General features: G+C 40.6%; 2 protein-coding genes across 2 annotated transcripts; one reads left to right on the plus strand and one right to left on the minus strand.

Moving 5' to 3' along the window:
• Positions 1-701: 701 nt before the first annotated feature.
• On the plus strand, positions 702-1,949 carry LOC5578357. The gene is made up of 4 exons (XM_011494699.2): positions 702-838; positions 913-994; positions 1,078-1,114; positions 1,502-1,949. The coding sequence occupies exons 2-4, from the start codon at positions 922-924 to the stop codon at positions 1,830-1,832; spliced, it is 441 nt and encodes a 146-aa protein (XP_011493001.1). The 5' UTR covers positions 702-838; positions 913-921; the 3' UTR covers positions 1,833-1,949.
• Positions 1,842-17,484, minus strand: LOC5578356 (cyclic AMP-dependent transcription factor ATF-6 alpha). The gene is made up of 5 exons (XM_001656876.2): positions 17,155-17,484; positions 15,989-16,968; positions 15,627-15,799; positions 14,856-15,550; positions 1,842-2,525 (listed from the first exon to the last, which is right to left on the minus strand). Exons 1-5 carry the CDS (start codon positions 17,189-17,191, stop codon positions 2,368-2,370), a joined length of 2,043 nt encoding a protein of 680 aa, XP_001656926.2. The 5' UTR covers positions 17,192-17,484; the 3' UTR covers positions 1,842-2,367.
• Between the last annotated feature and the right edge of the window lie 1,527 nt (positions 17,485-19,011).

A 19,011-nucleotide genomic window follows, 5' to 3' on the forward strand; every position in this document is an offset into this window, starting at 1 on the left:
TGGTACGCCATCCCCCAGCCATTTTCCAACCAATCGTGTTGATAAAGATATTAGATTTCTCTGGAATGTCTTTTTAGTGGTAAATGAATTAGGTCTTACAATTTTTATTGAATTCTTGTTTTTATTCGATAACACGAAAGAGCATGTTACTGCAACTCCTTTAGGGCCCATTCACAAATTTCATAACGCTAAAGGGGGTGGGTGGGTGTCGTCGTGGTGTTACGGCTCATACAAAATTTGTAAAATATTCATACAAAAAGCGTTACAAGGGGGTGGGTGAGTGTCGAAAATAGCAATTTTTGGCGTTATGAAATTTTTGAATAAACCCTTAGCAGCGTTCGCTTAGTCGTCAAAAACACCACAGGGCTTTTAGTTTTACCACTGGGGTTGTTCCTATCTGACATTTCGGAAGGAACACGGAAAACAAAATATACCCAAAAATTTGAGTTTAAGCCGAGGGGTGTGACAAAATCTAAAGAAACATAAAAAAATGGTTTTCGGGCTTAAACCAACGGAGAACATTAAAAAATTGAGTAAATATGTGTTTTTGTCCTAAACTTAAGCGTTTAGCACTGAAATTGGGACAGGGCCTTAGGACCTTATTAGGTAAACTGTTTTTTTTCCGTGTATATCCAACCGCAAAACATGTTCCACATTGGGTAATGTTATGTAGCCATTAACTGACTTTTTCGTTTAGCGTGCACAATGATGAATCCCCCAAACAATCATCAGCGGCAAAAGTACTGACGATGACGACGGTACATCATTCAAAACAAACATATTCAACGAATTTAGCTTCGCGGTAGATTGCAACATTGAATAATTTATAAATTTTTAGGTATGTATTCAGATATTTTGTTTAAAACCCACGAAAACTGAAAAGTGAGCCTTAACATCTATCGAATAAAACAGGCTTTCGACATGGCAGAAGCCGGCAATGTTCCGCAGAAGATTCCGGTCCGCCGCCGTTCGTCGTTATTTCAGTCAGATCAAGGTTGGTATGCAGTAGTGGAATAGAAATTGTTACATTTATTACACTATATATCATCTAATACAAATTTCTATGCGTATGAAAAGGTTCTATATCTGCTTCGCCGGTTCCATATAAACCAAGGTAAGTTACATATTAATCAGATACGTGTGCATATGTCAAAAAAGATTTGATTAGTTGCGGCTTAGTCATACCTCGTATGTATTTTGACGAAAACATATTTTGGACTTTGTTTACTAAATTTCTGCTTGAAGTTGTGACATTTTTCAAAAATTATACTGAAAAACATGGCATGTTTTCAGATTTTTCAGCCCTAGGGGTCTGCGGACCTCCGGTTGGGAAACGCTGATTTAAAGAGTAACCAATAGCTAATTTGTAATTTGTAATTTGTTGATTTATTCTTACGGTAACTTGTTAGTTTACACTTTTTATCAAGTCAAGGAAATAATAGAATAGAAGTCAATGATGTCAGTTAATCCTTTGTAAGAAACCAATTTTCGGCTTTTCCAGCTACGAGAAACAGCTGAAGAACGAAATCGAGAGTTGGAACAAGCTGGTTCGGGACAAAGTGCACGAAATCAACGAATTCAAAAAGAACAATATCGAGCTGAACGTATCGCTGCTGTCGGATGAACAACGTCGCTATTTGAGCGCTGGACCCACTGTTGACGAAGTCCTTAAGGAATCCAACGATTTCGCACAACTGCTGGAACGGTACATCCAGCGGAAATCGTTCCTGGCTAGACGGTATGACGCTATCCTCAAGGAAACCCGATCCCAAATGGACAACGTGGCGTTGGACGTAGTGGAGAATGAACTGCTTTCGAAGCCGATTGATTAGAAGAAGGTCGACGTGGTATGCGTTTGTTTTATTCGTGTAAGATTATCGTAATGGTATTAAAGTAGGTTTTGTAAAGATTATCTCCAAATGCATTTGTAAGATTATTCTCGCATTGTCCACAATGATTTTAAATTACTAATATTACAGCCAATTCCAATTCTTCGCAAAGAAAATAAAAATGTACGGGTCGAAGTTCAACAAAGGTAATTTAGGACTGCAGTCCTACATTGCACAATAGTTACAATTTATAACGATTTTTAAATAGTTTTCAGTTTCAATAAGTTACATAGACACAAGAATATCAAGGTACGAAAAATGAACAGAAAATTTTAAATGATATAACAGTTGGAACGTTTTCCTCTTAGTCTAATGTAGATCATAATCACTTTTCAAATGCTCACTCATTCGTTGAACAAAGAACGGCCTAGCAGAAGGGTGCTTATGGTGAACCCTTCGGTTATTCTTCGCTGTGTTTGAGCTGCTTACGTTTTGTACGTTATTGTCACTAAATTCTGGTGCACTTTTTTGCGGTTTCTTAGCGTTTTTCGTTAGTCCCATTTGTGGATTCATCCGGTTTTCCGTGTGGACGCAGCAAATCGCCCGGAATCGTTTTCTCCCGAATTTGGATCATCGATGTGTTCATCACCTCGCAGTCGATTTGCATCAATGTCACTTTGTCGGATGGATGGGTTGCTGAAAGAAAGGATCATCATTATTTGCAAGAAAATGATAGAGATACTGTTTTCAGAGCTGATAGTGCCTAAGAGACTTAGAAATGGTATCCGGCCGGCTCCAGAGGCACGTTCCCCGACATTTGGGAGATTTGTACCATAACCATATTTGAGCCTATTTCATCATCGACCTGATCTACCCGATGGGAAAGGAAAGCGAAGGGAAAGATGGGAGGAAATAGGGATAAGGTCCCTTGAGAGGGAAAGTCTTATAAGCGAAATGAGAAATGTAGCGCCATACGACAATGGGTTCAAACAGCGCCCTAAAAAGGGCGCTGCAAAATGCATGAGCGCCAAGCCAGCAGACAAATTCTGGATATATCTTTCCAGAATTTCCCGTCATGTGTATATGCTGATGATTTAAAACTCTACCTTATCGTCCGTATGGTAGAAGATTGTCTTCGTCTTCAATGTTTACTAAATGCGTTCGTTGATTGGTGTCGTCGGGATAAATTGATCGTTAGTATTCCAAAATGCGTGGTAATGACATTCCATCGTATAAAGGATCCAATACTGTATAACTACTACATCGTAGAGTTGATAGAGTAAATGACCTTGGAGTACTCCTGGACCCGAAGCTCGATTTTCGTCTACACTATTCATCAATCAACGCGAAGGCTAACAGACAGCTTGGCTTTATTTCTAAGATAGCTCGAGACTTCACTGCCTTAAGGCATTGTACTGCTCACTGGTTAGACCAATAATTGAAAATGTTTCTGTGGTCTGGTGTCCGTACGAGGTTAGCTGGATCTTTCGCCTTGAAGGAGTGCAGAAGAGATTCGTAAGGCTAGCCTTACGGAATCTTCCATGGCGTGACCCAGTAAACCTACCGCCTTACCCGAACAGATGTTTGTTGTTAAGCTTAGAAACTTTGGAACGAAGAAGGAAAATTCAACAAGCAACGTTGGTCGCAAAGATTATAAATGGTGAAATGGATTGCCCGGAATTGTTATCACAATTAAACTTTCGCATTCCGAAACGGACTCTAAGGAGCTCCACGCTACTACAGCCAAGGAATCATCGTAAGGCATACGGCTACCACGAACCTCCAACGGCGATTATAAGAGTGTTTACTTCGATGGAATCAGCGTTTGAGTTTGGTGAACCCTCATATAAGTTCCGCAATAGAATAAGAAGAATGTAATGTACTGTATTTTAATGTAGTTTTGTGCTGTAGAATCAATGTGATGGATTTTACTCAGGTGGCGCAGATGATTGATGCGTGTAACTAGTTCTCTCTTTCAATCTCCCGCTGTTCTTATGCAGCGCAAATAGTGACGTCACTATTTGCGCTGCATAAGAACAGCAGGAGAATAAAATCAATTTATCCAGGAATTCTTTTAATGATGTTCCAGAGTACCGTAAAAAACCATAAGATATTGGAGGAAAAAGGAATCATAAAGTAATATTCTGTAGAAATCCGCGATTAACCTCTGTTAGAGTCGGGTCTGGGTCATTTGGCATAACATTTTTTCATCAAGAACAGCTATATTTTGAAAGAAGGGATATAGTTCTGGTTATACAAAATTACCTTATGCCAAATGGCCCGCTCCCGTTAGGATCTCTGAAAGAACTTCTGGGGTCTTGAGGAAGTCTTTGTAGATTTTCTAGCTATTTTTGAGAACATAATCGAGTCGATGGATCCTGCAGTATTTTCCAGGAAGCGATGGTTTTAGATGTTTGATCGCTTTTGTTAATAGTTTTAATTAGAAATGGGATGAATTTCAAAGCAATGGCAACTTTTTTTGTGTGGCATTTACTATTCAGTTTACAGCTTTACTTGTCAAGGCTGAACCATCGGTCTAACTTTTGCCAAGTTTCCCCTCTACCAGGACCAATACTCAGACGGACTAGACAATGGTGCCCACATAATTACCGCTTTGATTCATATTACGGACACTTAAAGCCTCAGGGAAGTATAACTTAGCATTGAGCATACTAAATATAACATTCTGTATGATTCCTTAGCGTTATCAAGCGTCGGAAACCTTTAACTTTCGAATGGTGGGTAAAGAATACGCTTCCACAACTTGAATAATTTTAAATAAATCGAAATGTGTGGCCTTTTCATGATTCTTATTACGGACGCTTACTCACTTCTGCCTCATATTCCGGACACTCTGATTCAAATTCCAGACAGCTCATGAAAATCATTATTAGAATAGTCAAATCATCAATTGAAATTCTCAAACCATTAAAGAGACTTCTAAGGCAGTTGGGCATTATAAACTTGCATAGATATTTGTTGGAGAAGCTTATTAAAACAATCCTCGTATGAAATGTTTCCCATACAAAGTAGAGTGTCCGGAATTTGAAGCTGTTCGTAATATGAATCAAAACGGTACTTGTTTTATTAGAATTGTGACGTGGTATTTTTTAAAAAATACCCATATTCCCTTGCTTCTGAGAAAATAAGAAGCATTGTTAAAATCAGCAACTCCATCAAAATTTGTTAGCAGTGTCATTACTAATAATGTCCTTTTTAGTCATGCTTAGAGATGGGCAAAACGGTTCATTTTAGTGAACGGATCCGATCCGAATCACTCATTTTAGTAAACCGGATCTTTTGAACGGTTCAGTGGCTCAGCGGCTCGCAAGGGAAGAGCGAATGGATAACCTGCTTTGCTCTTGTCCACAGTTGATCAGCAGGAGTTTTCTCATTTCATTTTGTATGGGGAAAGACATCTAACTTCAAATTTATTGTGAGTGGAAGCTGTAATCAAAAAAAAAATATTTGGTAGGCGTGATAGCCTACATAAAGGTGAGTAGCAAATCAGGCCATGCATGTAACCCATTGAACTGAGCGAACGGAAAAAGAGCGGTTCATTGCCTGTTGCGCGACATGCGTTAAAGTACTTTCGTGTTTTTGCTCTCTCATGTTTCGTATATTCTCCCCCAGAAACTCACGATATTCTCGGCCGATTTCCCCTAACCGAACCAAAAAGGAAGAAGCAAAATGTGCTTTGCCATTCAAGTGGGCACTTTTTCTCTCTTTATGTCATCTGCTTGTATGCAAGTTGGCGGAGCAAATTAGTTGTATGGCTGTGTATGCTCTGAGAGTGCGGAGTTGCAGCAAACTGAGTTTGCTTGTGTGCCGTGGCGTGCAAAGCAAGGTATGTGTCGAGCATTATGATAAAGCCGAACGAAAGAGAAGAGGGGAAAATAATTGGTTCGTTTTTTTCGGGTCACATGTTGATCAGCACAAATGCATCGACTCTCGCCAAAAAAAAGCCACGGATCACTCGTTCTTTTGAGTGATCCGGATCTGCTCCTGTTTTTGTTGCCCATCTCTAAAGTGTGATGTTCTAGTTAATTTCGTTATTCTCGTTGTTGAATAACGTTCAACAATTTCTCGAAACTAGCATGTGTACCCTTATGGTCAATCTCAGCATCCTACCTTCCAAAGGCATAAATATAGTGAATAATTAAGAGTAAAGTTACCTTAGGCCACGGTGTACTATATTTAAGAAGGTGATATATTCCTTCTTCTTCTTCTTCAATCTAGTTGAGTCTTATCGCGACTCGAGTGGAGGGCCGGTGACTGGGACCATATGCCCTATTGATATGCGTACACGTCAGTGTACGTTAGTTACAAATCCAGTTTGCATTTTTTAACAAATGCAACTACTTCTCTGCATAGTTTTGTGTCTTTTTTCTTGAAGATGTCCACTAAGTTCGCATATCTACCATCGAAGGAAAACTCGGCCCGTTCGATGTTGAATCGCGGACAGTGGATAATCGAGTGCTCCGCTGTTTCCGGCTCTTCGCAAAGTTCGCAGTCCGGGTCTTCAACAATTTTCATCTTGGCAAGCCAAGATTTTGAATAGTTATGTGCTGTCATCAGTCGGTTGATCATTCGTACTTCGTATCCTTTTAGATCCTGCCCGTCGTACCATGGTTTATCGTTGTATTCGTTTTGTATTTGGTAGAAGTGTTTTCCTTTTTCTTCCGAGTAATTTTTATACCATTCTTGAGTGCTAGCAAGTTTTTTTCGTTTCAGGTGGTTTTTGGCGTCCGTGTAGAAAATTTGATGTTCCAGTGTTTCAGCTGATGTACTTGTTCCCAGCTTAGCCAGCTGATCGGCCATTTCATTGCCTGTAAGACCTACGTGGCTAGGCACCCACTGTATTGATGTTCCAGTTTCGTGCGCTGCCTGCAGTATTTCCGACAGTATATGCGGTCCTTTGTGTGCATGTAGTGCTTCCTCAAGCATCCCGCAAGCTGTCTTGGAATCCGTGTATATGACGTACAAGTAGAGTTGATTCTCCTTGATGAGTTTCATTGCGACATTGATGGCTTGTATTTCTGCGGTGGTTATGCTTACCTCGTGTGCCAACCTATAGTGGTACCTGGCTGACCCTTCGAAGTATATTCCTATACCACAGGTGTTGTTCTCCTTTGATGCGTCCGTGAAGACTCGTCCTCGATTTTTAAATCTTCCATTCATAACGCATAGTGCTGCTTGCTTCAGCTTTACGAGAGGAAGATTTCTCTTCGGTCCCGTGATTCTTTCCAGCGACGAGAAAATTTCAACGTGATGAACTGTAGGTATAGTTGTTATACGCATAATATTGTCGTAGATCTCCTTATCCTTGTGGTAAACATTTTCCAGATAAGAGTACTTATCTGATCCATCCTCTTCGATAGGTGGAACGGCAGCCAGCTGTTCGGCTATAATGTTCCTCTGTTCGAAGCTCCTCGCAATGCTGCTTCCTGTGATGTATTCTAATCGGTGTTCTAATGGATCCTGACCGGCTATTGCTGCTAGGGCGTTGAGGGGAGTACTTTTAGTACATCCGGTAGCTTTTCGGAGGCACTGGTTGGTGGCAACCGTCAGAATGTGTCGATTTGTCTTCTTAGCGTTTAGGGTGACTGCAGAGCCGTACTCTACTACACTCCTGACAAGAGCATTGTAGATTTTAATGGATACTTGTGGATGACTGCCATGTTTAGTTCCATTGATCACCTTGATCATGTTCAAGCGATCGTTAATTTTCTTCCTGGTCTCTCTTATATGTTCACCAAAGCTTATGTACCGATCCAGGGTAACACCAAGATGTCGGCAACTTTTAACAGTTTCAATTATTTTCCCGTTTATGCTAACATCCAGACATTTATCATTACTAGTGAAGAGAAGACTTTTGGTCTTCTCTGGATTTATTTGAAATCCTAGTTGTTCTGCTCGTGTTACAAAGTCGTCCAAACTACTTTGTGCTTTCTCTTTCAGGTCTTCCAGGTTTTTTGGCTCTTACGATGATGCCAAAATCATCAGCGTATTGAACCAATACTGTGTCTCCATTCGCTATTCGGTGTAGTCCCACCGTGTACACATTAAAAAGCGTGGGTGAAAGTACATCGCCCTGGGGTAGGCCGTCTGACACCGTCCTTTGAAGAATTCCCTGGTTCGTTGTGAATAATATTCGTCGATTGGTGAGGAATGAGACGATCCATGCAACTATCTCCCTCTGTACCTGCATGTCTGTTAACATTGCTTCTAATTGTGCTACTTTTACAGCATTGAAAGCGTTAGAAAGATCCACGCATATCATGGCACATACGTATTTTTCTCGTTTGTTGGTTTTTATACTGTTGATCACGTATTGCAAGCAGGTATTTGTAGACATATTCTGTCGAAACCCAAACGATGTTGGTGGGATGACATGGTTCTCTTCCAAAAAGGTTTGAAGCTGTTCGAGCACTGCGGTGTTAACGATCTTTGCTGGTGTAGACACGAGGGAAATCGGGCGCTTTCCAGCTGCCTCGTTCTGGTTTCGTCCTGGTTTCGGTATCGCTATTACCTTGATTGTTTTTAGTGCGTCGCTCACACAACCATTTCTCCACATTTTGTTGATTTCGTCTACGATGTTGGCCGTTGCTTCTATGCTCAAACTTCTGAGCATCTCGTACGAAACTCGGTCTTCTCCAGGCGCAGAGTGTTTCTTCTTACTGTTTAGTATCCTGTTCCATTTACCTACGCTCATCAGATCGGTTGCCCCCAAAGACGGGAGCGCTTCGAAAATTTTGATTTGCGTTGCTCCGAAGTGGTGGTCCAGAAACTTTTCAGCTTCCTCCCTGTCGTCACAGATAATGTTATTTTCCTTTTGATGATATTTTCGGCCCGTTAGCCGTCCTACTTTCGCCCACAGCTCCTTCGAGGAAGTGAAGGGGGTGATTTCGTCGGGTAATTCGTTTAGCTTTTGGATGATCTCAGTTTTCTTCGCTCTCTTAAACAATGCTGTTTTTCTCTTTAGGTTGATCAAGTTCTCCATGTTCGACACGCGATTGAACATTCGGCGAGCCTCAGTTTTCTCCTTCCAAGCGTTATCTACTTCGTTCGACCACCAAAATTTTGGTACTCTCTTCTCCTTTTTCCTGTGCTTCTTACAGATTTGCTTAACATTCTTAAACAAATCCTCAACTCCTTTAACGTCAGCGTTGCCCAATTGCGCCAAGTCTTCATTAATTTTGTTTTGATTATAGATGTATCTGCACGGTGCATCTACATTCGATTTTATAGTTGTTTCCACGACTAGGTGATGGCTGCCTATCCCGAAGTCCATTACATTCCAGATTGCGTCCGGAAATACCGTAGTCGAGCAAATTGTCATGTCAATGGCGCTCGATTTTTTATTCAACTCTATTGGAACAAATGTTTTCGAGCCGTCGTTCAAGATTATCCAATTCTCGTTGCTTATTACATTGAGAAGTATTTGCCCTCTCGTATTGTTTTTGTCGTTTCCCCAACAGGTGTGGTGCGCATTCAAATCCCCTCCTAAGAGGACCTTTTTGAATGGACGCAGCACATGTACTATTTTTTCCAGGTCTTCTTCGAAATCACGGTTTGTGATTGTTGGACTAACGTATATCGACGCGAGTACGATGTCCAAGCGTGCTAATCGAATGGCTACTGCCTGTGTAGCATCAGATAGTGGTGGTATATTTATTTCGTAGTAGTTATACCTGTTTTTCAAATATATTGCCGCTCCACCGTAATTATCGTAACGGGAGTGACAAATGTGATAATAGGGTGATATTCGATACGTTTTGCTGTTCTCTAATTCCGTTTTTGTCCAGGTCTCTGACAGCAGTGCTACATCGTAGTCTGCCGCCGTCAAGGTCCGTTGTAGTTCGCTCTTGTTCTTATGTAGACTCTGAATGTTACATTGAAGAATCCTCAGAGACTGCGCCATTGTTGATCGGTTGGTTTATATGAACGTTTTGTCTAGATCAAAATGTTCCTTAGCAAAAGCTTTGAATTTGTCCTCCACTTCTTTGGGGAGGTCTTGTTCCATGAACGTGGAATAGAATTTCATGATTTTTTCTTGAAATCCAGCGTTTGCGTTTTCTAACGTCTTTCTCTTCGCTTCTTTGACGAGGTGCTCCACTCGTTCCTTGTCGGTTGATTTGTGGGGATTTTCCACGAAGACATAATTGCTCGTAGGTACCTGCTCTTCATTTCTCACCTGTTTGTTGATATCTTTCGCTTCTCCAGACGATTCTCCTTGAGAGAGTCGACGTTTGTGTCCTTTTTTCTTTCCCTTTTCTTCTGGTTTGGCTGGTTGAGGCAGCTTAACTGCCGGCTTGATAGGGTTACGCAATGTATTCGTCTTGTTCCAGACTTCACGTAGGGTAGCTCCACTTGTTTTTGCCGCCGACGCAAAACTTTCCGCTGGCGATGGGTATTCCTGAAGGTTACTCAACAGGTCATATTTGTTCTGGATGGTTATGGGGCATTGTTCCCTAGCATCTGCATAGGTAAGGTTTTTCCTCGATCGAATAGCGTTGATATTTTCTTGCATCTTCTTCTCCGGACAATCCTTTGAGGTTGCTGTGTGAGTAGATGCTTTGCAGTTGGCACATTTGATTGGGTTGTCGCATTGTTCGTATTCGTCTTCACTCTCGTGTCGATTGCCACATTTCCTACAGCGGCGGGATCCCTTGCAGTTGTTGGTTTTGTGTCCATAACGTAGGCAGTGACTACAAAAGTCAACCTTCCTGAAGAATGGTAGTACCTTTGTAACGCAGGAAAAAAGTTTGACCCGCTCTGGTAGCTCGTTCGTGCGGAACGTCACGCTGACTCTATTCAGCGCTGTAGCTTCCTCATTTCCATTTCGTCGGTATAACCTTCTGACCTCCAAAACAGCAGCTTCGCTTTCGAGTTCTTCCTTGATTTCGTCTTCAGTGATGTGCGCGGGTACTCCCGCAATGACTCCGGCGATGGTGACTAAATGCTTGGGAACAAAAGCATGGTATTCCGTAGCTTCGTTCAGCTTTTCGACCAACATATTCGCTTTGATGAAGTTGCTGACGGTAACCAACACTTTATGGCGGCCAACATACTTCATGTCGACGATGAATCCTTTAAACCCTTCCAGCTTCCTGATGGTCGAGCCAAGGGAGAACTTGTTCAATTTCCCGTGACTTCCATCGTTGCTTTGAAGTTGCACGTAGATCCTATACGGTCCGCTGTCCTGGATTGTGTATTTGATGTTAAGCTTCGTTCCATGCTGCGATGTCTGCGTTCTTGTAGATTGTTGTCTATGATGTTCCTTGACGGTGCTGTCGTCTGGATCATCCTCCCATGAGGTGAACCCAGCGGCTCCGCCTTCCTCCGAACCCGGAGGGCTCGACATTTTCTTTTTCTTCTCTTCTTCTTTCTTTTTTCTTCGTTTTTTATTCTGTACTCAAATCAAGATGGCGGTCACTAGCACTGGCGTCCTTTCGCCGTTTCAATTTTGCCAACACTTTTTCTCTTAATTTTTTATTTTCTTGTTTTCACTACACTTGTAAATTATCACTTTAATACTCTCCTTCTAGCCGACTATATTTTCAAGGTTTTTTTTTCACTTTCTATAGAAAATCAGCACTTTTTGTCACTTCCGCGAAAAATACGTGTACTGTTTCCCGAACTCGGTGTGAGAATGTGATATATTCCGAAAACTGACAGCTACTTGACGACGTCATTCCTATCCACGGTCCTATAACACTTCCCCGAATATCATTACCCCGAAAACCATCTCCCCGAAAACCAGTACCCCGAAAACCATTACCCCGAATGCAACGTTACCCCGAATGACACATTACCCCGAAAATCATTACCCCGAATGGTAAATTACCCCGAAAACCAGTTCCCCGAATACGACACTTCCCCGAAAATCAGTGATGCACTTCAAGAAATTCTTCAAGGAAGCTCGCGAATTTGAGCCTGAAAGTTTTCGGCTTAATAACTACTACTATTCCTATTAGTGATTTTTTATTCTTTCAATCATCGGCTGTTCTTTCGAGGTTGTATAATGGCAGTGTAAAAATGTTAATCAATGATTTTCTCTTCATTGAGTTATAGGCTGTTCTTTCGAGTTGTACCGTTTGAGTTGAAGGTTGAGCGATAGCGGTAAAGAAAATCGACTGACATAATTGTCTTGAGCGAAACTCAAAGTTGACAGTGACTTCAAAAAATGAATGAAAATAAGCCCCTGCATTACTTGTCTGTATTACATCTTGTCAGTATTACAATTTCCAGCAAGAGATTTGTCCTTCTTTTAGTTATCGGCTATTCTTTCGGAAGTTGCACTAGCAAAGTGATTGTTGGCATCATAATTATTGACGCTTTCAACAGTGATTTTTTCTTCTTTTATCATAGGCTGTTCTTTAGCGATGTACTTTTGAAATAGTGGTCAGTTTAATATTAGTTAACATTTTCATCTGACATTTTTCAAACCATAGTCTAATGACATTTTAGAATATGTTAAACTCGCATTGCCTCCAGCAATATAAAAATATAATTATGCATTACCAAATAACATAATGCTTTTGAAAGAGGGCGGGAAAGGTCTCTAATATTAACATGTCAGCATTATCATCAGTTCGAAAAATGATTTATTGCTGTGAACACAATCATTCTCACAAAATCAAGTACACGCCTGTAAGTAAAATTTGGGTTCTCACTTGGCTCATGAAGAATAGCTGTTGATTAAAAGAATAATAAATCTTTGATAACATGAAGAACATGGATTCAAATGAAAATCAAAATTCTATGAAATAGGTATATGGGATTCATTTGTCGGATCTTCAATTTTCAATTTTTCGTGTCAAGAAAATTCGGGGTTATGATCCATTCGGGGAAATGGTATTCGGGGTAACGGACTATTCGGGGTAATGGTTTTCGGGGTATTGGTTTTCGGGGTACTTGACCATTCGGGGTATTGACTTTCGGGGTGATGGTTTTCGGGGTAATGGTATTCGGGGAAATGTTATAGGATCCTATCCACCTCGAACAAATTTTCGAAAAAAATGATCTAGTGGTCCGTATGGTATATGGTACGATAGGAGTGACGTCACATGTTTTCAACCAAACTTGATGTTGACATCAGTGAAGAGCCTGCCTTGTTATTTTTTTATGCCGTGCCTTAGGCTTTAACATATTTTACAGTCAACTAAAAGATTCACTTTTAGGTGGCAAATGCAATGCTTCACAACGCCTACTTTCTACTTGTAAATTTTGCGAAAATGAAGCTGGTTTTGTATACCATTGTTACAAAAGAGGTATTCCTTATTATGGCAATGTAAAAACCATTTTAAAATAAGATTGTCGCCACTTATTTTTACCCAGTGAATCTACTAATCATTTTCCTCAGAGTAATATTCCCTACGTCGTATATGATAACGATATGTATAGCTAGCTTATTGTAAGAGTGGCTACGGATCATTCTGGTTAACAAAATGCAAACTGATCGTCGCCAATAGTATTAATGTCCATTTTGTAAAAGATTAATTATTTGAAACTAGTGGTCCCGGCCTGGGAGGGAGAAACCAATACAAAATTTATGTACGTCATAGCGAGCCGGGATTTCGCTGTCACGAAGTGTCACTGTGAGCCCAGATCTCAAACATTGGACTAACATGGAAAAAGCGCGTAACTGATCAAAACACATTTTTGCATTTCATCAAAAGTGACAAAAAATGAATGAAAATCAATTCATGCACACAATGCAAGTAATGTCACGTAAGCACCTTTCAACCTGATTGAATATAAAGCATTGAAAAACGCATCGTTTTACTTTTTCCAATGAAAATGAATATTTAGTGCAAAGGAAACTGTGGCCCTTTTCCATGTTTGTCAGGAAAGCTCGAAAGTGCACAACAAAGGAAAACTAGCGATTTTCCCCAAGCCTGCCTTGATTGTTTTTGGCAAGCTGGAGTTATCTTGCAGTACAAACAAACGTTGTTCTTTATTTCGTGTGTAGTATCTGTGCCTCCCTCCCAGGTCCCGGCAAACTTCGTCTTGCCATCAAGTAGGCTGTTGAAAAACGCTGTGGATCGTCCCGTACAAAATGACAGTTCCGTGCACGCTCGTTTTTTTTTTCAATTTTCCCGGTGAATATCCTGAGATTTTTATACACACAAACACGTCGGAACCCTTGACGGAGAAAGAACCATTAATATCCGTTGGCCCGCTCGTAAGCCATTTCGTGACATACAAACACCACTCCATTTTTATTATAGAAGATGGTTATCGACGCAGAATGTCCGTTGGATCACATGCGAGAGATTAGGGCGTCTATGCCATATTATAATGCGGCTTTAAGCAAAAATGCCCTCCCATCGTATAACCAAATATCTAGGCCAGAACCAAAAGCCGTTTCCTAAGTTTTGTCAGAGCACACTCCAAAATTGTTTCCCATCAAAATTTTTAAACTTTCCGTTGCAAATGTCATCAAAATGTCTAATTCTTTCAGTAAGTTAGCAAGGAATACCTGAATTTCTGAACGTTTCGATTTTCGAATCAAACTATGTTTGTCTCCAGGATATCAAAGATCGAATTTGAAAAGCTAACTCAGCCTCTATCATCAGATCTCGAAAATAGTGACTTCAGAACAGAACTGACTTCAGACTTCTGAAAAAAGTGACTAGTGACTTTTTGTTGCGAATAGTGACGTTTTAATGACCATGTTGTAAAAAGTGACCGTCACTAAAAAGTGATTTGCTACCAGCTCTATTACTTTACTAGAAATCTTTGAAAGATCTCGTAGAGAAACAACACACAATCATAGGATTGTTCCTGGAGCAAACTGTGGAAAGAAAATCCTCTAAACATCACTTAAAAATCGCTACAAGAGAGGTTTAGTGAATATCGCTGAGAGGATTAGTGGATGAATTTTTGAAGGGATCCCTGAAAAACTATAGACTTAGAAGTGAAGACTAGAATATTGTCTAAAACTTTTCCTCGAGGAATTTAAAATATAAAAAGGCTTGCTACCAGCTCTGTACTTTTACATACTGAGTATTTACTTACCATTATCCACCATAGCCGGCAACATTAGCGACATTTTGGGTCGATTGGTTTTATTGTACGCTAAAGCTGGTAGCAGCAGATGCTCTCCACTAAACGACACCAGATAGAACGTATCATCTCGACGGCCAATTTCCTCGAAGAACTTGGCATACTTTTTGCCAAATCCAGAATAGTAGAACGCCAGTTCGCTTTCCTTCCGTGGCTTTTGCTTCTGATAAATTTCCAACGATCGAGCCTTTTTCCCTTTCAGATGGTTGCGTTTCTTGATTCCCAACTGAAGTTTCGATCGCTTTTGGAACGATTCCATCTGGGAACTGATGTCCTTCATCTGTTGGTACATGGAATCGATCGTGTCTTTCAAGGCAAACATTTCCGAAAACGAATTGATGCTCATGTCGTCTCCGTCCTGATCAGTCAAGTTTTTGTAACCATTTTCACCAATCCACCGACGCAATTCGCTGGCCAGTCTTATGTTTTCCGTTTGATTTACATAAAAGGGACAAATTGAAAAAGGCTCCTCTCCGTTGGCTCTCGCAGAAAGATCATCGAAATTGCTCAGATTCAAACTTATGTCGACATTCCGAGCGCTCAGAAGATTAGAATCCTCCACCCAAAGCAGATTGCGCTTGTGATGAGGCACTTCTTCCGGGGTTTCCAACAAATCGCGATTTGCTACCTGTCCAGTCAGTAGATTCCTACAATTATTGGGAAGTTTAATCATTCCACTATCTTTTTTTTTTTGTTAGAAAACACAATCTAAGTTCCTCTTACCCTAGCGGTCCAAAATTGAACGAAACCATGAACAGCATTGCCAAAACTATTGCAGTATTTTTTCGCACGTTGGGCGTCATTTGCTTGGTGATTATATTGAAGTTGCCAAGCTTTAACCTGCTTCCATCACAGACACATTTGTGTTTGATTTTCTCAACCAGTTTAGCGTTTTCCTGAAAGAAAATGTATATTTGTAAGATTTTGAAAATTGACTTTAAAAATAACATAGAGGATTTGCGACGATCTACAATCATTTTAAGAGCTTTTGAAGATCTTTGTTGCGAGAATTGAACGCGCATTGCACAGTATTTGCGATAGGGTGATTTTTAATTTGCGTGTCGTTATTTTGTGGATGTACTTACGTCTCTCAGATACAGATTCTCCTTCGTGAGCTCATCGATGCGTTGCTCCAGCGACGTGACGTACTCTTTCTTGCGCACTCGGGACAGAAAGGCGGATTCCCGGTTTTTAATCATTCGCTGATGCTTTTTGAGCGCCCGTTCATTGACCGTTCCTTCGATTGAGGGTGGCATCAGCAAAAGAGGGATCTGCGGGCTTACGGGAGTCGGAGGTGTTTCCGGGTAAGGTTTAGTTTGGCCGGGTTGAAATGTTGGTACTGTTGCCGGAGATTCCCTGGGGGGTCTCGGGAGAACGGGTTTGGTGGCTGCAAATGCCGATGCTGGCGTTGCTCGGATCAGAACGGTTCCATTGTTGGTCTGGCTCTTCATATTCCTTATCAGCGTTTGGTAGTCCTTTGCAGTAAGAACAATCGTCTTGTTGGTAATGGTTTTTGTTACAGCTCCAGTCGGGTTTCCATTGTTCGGCTTTGCGTTTTTCGGGGGAATTTTAACCTTCTTCAGGTCAGCTAGATTCGTCAGGCAAACTGGCTTCTGTATTGCGGGAATTTGAGCTGCTCCGACGCGAACTACACCATTAACGGGAGCTGCAGTAACTATCTGTGGCGGATTTGCCGGGTATTCCGGAGAAGTAGGAGGGCTATCAAACAGAATATTATTCATCTGGACACCGCCACAGGATCCATACCCACTCGAAGGGTACGAATCGCAGCTCTTATTGCTGTCTGAGGGCGAAGGAGTGTCCCTATGCGAACCCGTGGAACATTCCGATTCGCTTTCCCGCTTCACCACCCCATTCAGAAACATGTCCGGATCTATAAAATCTCCGTACTGTGGACTCATCATGCATTGCTCGTCTTGTGGAGATATTCCTTCTTCCTGGGACAACACTCCGGCACAAGATCCCACGCAGCCATTCAGAGATCCTTGGTACATCTCCATGGGGAAATCATCCAGGATTGGATCGATGTCCAACATCGTCCCATCTAAAACAAACAACGATAGAAATGCTCTAGCTTTATCGTCACATATATCACATGAAACGCAATTCCTCAACCGGCTTTTTCTATTTATATTTGGACTGGTTTTGTCATTCAGATGCTGACGCAAAAGCCTTGACCAAGTGCTTTCGTTCCTGAAGCCAGACAGTGTTTAACTAGGTAAAATCTTACCGTACAACTGCTGCTCATCCATCACCACCGTATTCATGCTCTATCGTCACAGTAAATTATTTTTTTTATCAAATTTTACAATAAAACCACTAAACCATTGTTTACTTTCCAGCGGCTGATTTATGCTTTCCTCTCACAAGTTTAACGAACCAAAACTAAATTCTTTACATCTATCACTTCAGCCACACAATAAGAAATAGAAAATGGAATATGTTGATGTTAAACTATAACAAATTTAGTGTAAAATTCACAGAAAACTGCGCAAATTTTCATTTTTTTTTTCGATACAAAAATAATGATGTGACGTACTATGACGTTTGTGTTTTTTTTTTTGGCAGTCAATACTGACGCATCAGTCCAGTCATTGATGATTATTCTCAGATGATTATACACGATAAAGTCATCAACATCTTTTAATGGAAACAACCTGCACGGAGAAATATTTTTACCTAATTTTTGAGTTTACTTTACCCAAAATTAAGTATATCGATCATAGTTTCAACCCAAAATCTCTCGGTTTTCTCTTTCTCCCACACGAATGTTGTCAAAAATAGAGAGAGCTGCATCTACCCAATGGGGGTACTTTGGCCCAATAAGCCAAATTTGGGTAAATGCAACTTTTCTTATGTTTGGGTCGAAAGAACTCAATTTTGCGTTAAATCAACCCAAAATTGAGTATATTTTTCTAATGGAATTAAAGCCAAACTACCTAGTGGGGACCTTGGAAATTTAGCCAAAATTGAGTTATTGGGCTCAACTACGGAATTGCGTTGAAACAACCCAAAATTGAGTTGAATTCCGTCTCCGTGCAGCTTGCCAACAAAAATCAAGGCAGGCTTGGAGAAAACTAGTTTTCTTTTGTTGTGTACTTTCGATCTTTCCTGACAAACATGGAAAAAGGGCCACAGTTTTCTATGCACTAAATATTAATTTTCATTGAAAAAAGTAAAACGATGCGTTTTTCAATGCTTCATATTCAATCAGTTGAAAGGTGCTCACGTGACATTACTTGCAATATGTGCATGAATTGATTTTCATTCAATTTTTGTCACTTTTGATGAAATGCGAAATTGTGTTTCAATCAGTTACGCGCTTTTTCCATGTTAGTCCAATGTTTGAGATCTGGGCTCACAGTGACAGTTCGTGACAGCGGAATCCCGGCTCACTATGACGTACAGAAATTTTGTATTGGTTCCTCCCTCTCAGGAAACAACCTGCACGGAGACGCAATTCCACTCAATGGACCGATGCACGTGTTCACTATCTGACGTTTGAGCGGTGTCGTGTTATTTACGTGACCATGGCAACGAGTGAATTCGGCACCGCTCAAACGTCAAATTAGTGAACTCGTGCATCGGTCCATTCGCGATGACGGAGGCAATTACCACAGTTGACCCTATGCGTGAAGCTCCGATTTCTTTAATGGCAAAGCATAGGATATCAATTTTCAAATGCTTCTAAAAATTCATAACTAAATTTAATTAAATTCTGTTAAGTGTACGGGGTAAGATATATTATAAGCTATAGATTCTGCAGAATATTGAGGAAAAAATATAAAAATCAAAATAATGTGTCTATAATGTAGCCCATCAATAGTCTATCAACATGTACTGAAAAGAATTTAAATAGCTATTGTAATTAATTTTTTTTCCTTAGATTTATTTGGCTTTACTTATAATAACACATAGCCTGCCAAGTGGTAATTCAAGTATAGTGCTATATATCAACATCACATGCGATAATAAAATCGGCTATTGTCTTTAAAACTTCCAAATCTTGTTCCCTAAGTATTACTTGCAAATCTGAAATTATTTGTTTCCTAATTAACATCGTCCACAATGTACGCCTTTGATTGAG

The sequence above is a fragment of the Aedes aegypti genome, chromosome 2 (assembly GCF_002204515.2).
Source record: "Aedes aegypti strain LVP_AGWG chromosome 2, AaegL5.0 Primary Assembly, whole genome shotgun sequence".
Taxonomy (NCBI): domain Eukaryota; kingdom Metazoa; phylum Arthropoda; class Insecta; order Diptera; family Culicidae; genus Aedes; species Aedes aegypti.

Excerpts from the sequence above, each read along its gene's own strand:
- LOC5578356 (XM_001656876.2), bottom strand. The coding sequence starts at position 17,191 with ATGAATACGGTGGTGATGGATGAGCAGCAGTTGTACG. Across the intron at positions 15,800-15,988 it reads AGAATCTGTATCTGAGAGAC|GAAAACGCTAAACTGGTTGA; the intron begins GTAAGTACATCC and ends ATTTTCTTTCAG. Across the intron at positions 2,526-14,855 it reads GCCGGCTATGGTGGATAATG|CAACCCATCCATCCGACAAA; the intron begins GTAAGTAAATAC and ends CCTTTCTTTCAG.
- LOC5578357 (XM_011494699.2), top strand. The coding sequence starts at position 922 with ATGGCAGAAGCCGGCAATGTTCCGCAGAAGATTCCGGTCCGCCGCCGT. Across the intron at positions 995-1,077 it reads GTTATTTCAGTCAGATCAAG|GTTCTATATCTGCTTCGCCG; the intron begins GTTGGTATGCAG and ends GCGTATGAAAAG. Across the intron at positions 1,115-1,501 it reads CCGGTTCCATATAAACCAAG|CTACGAGAAACAGCTGAAGA; the intron begins GTAAGTTACATA and ends CGGCTTTTCCAG.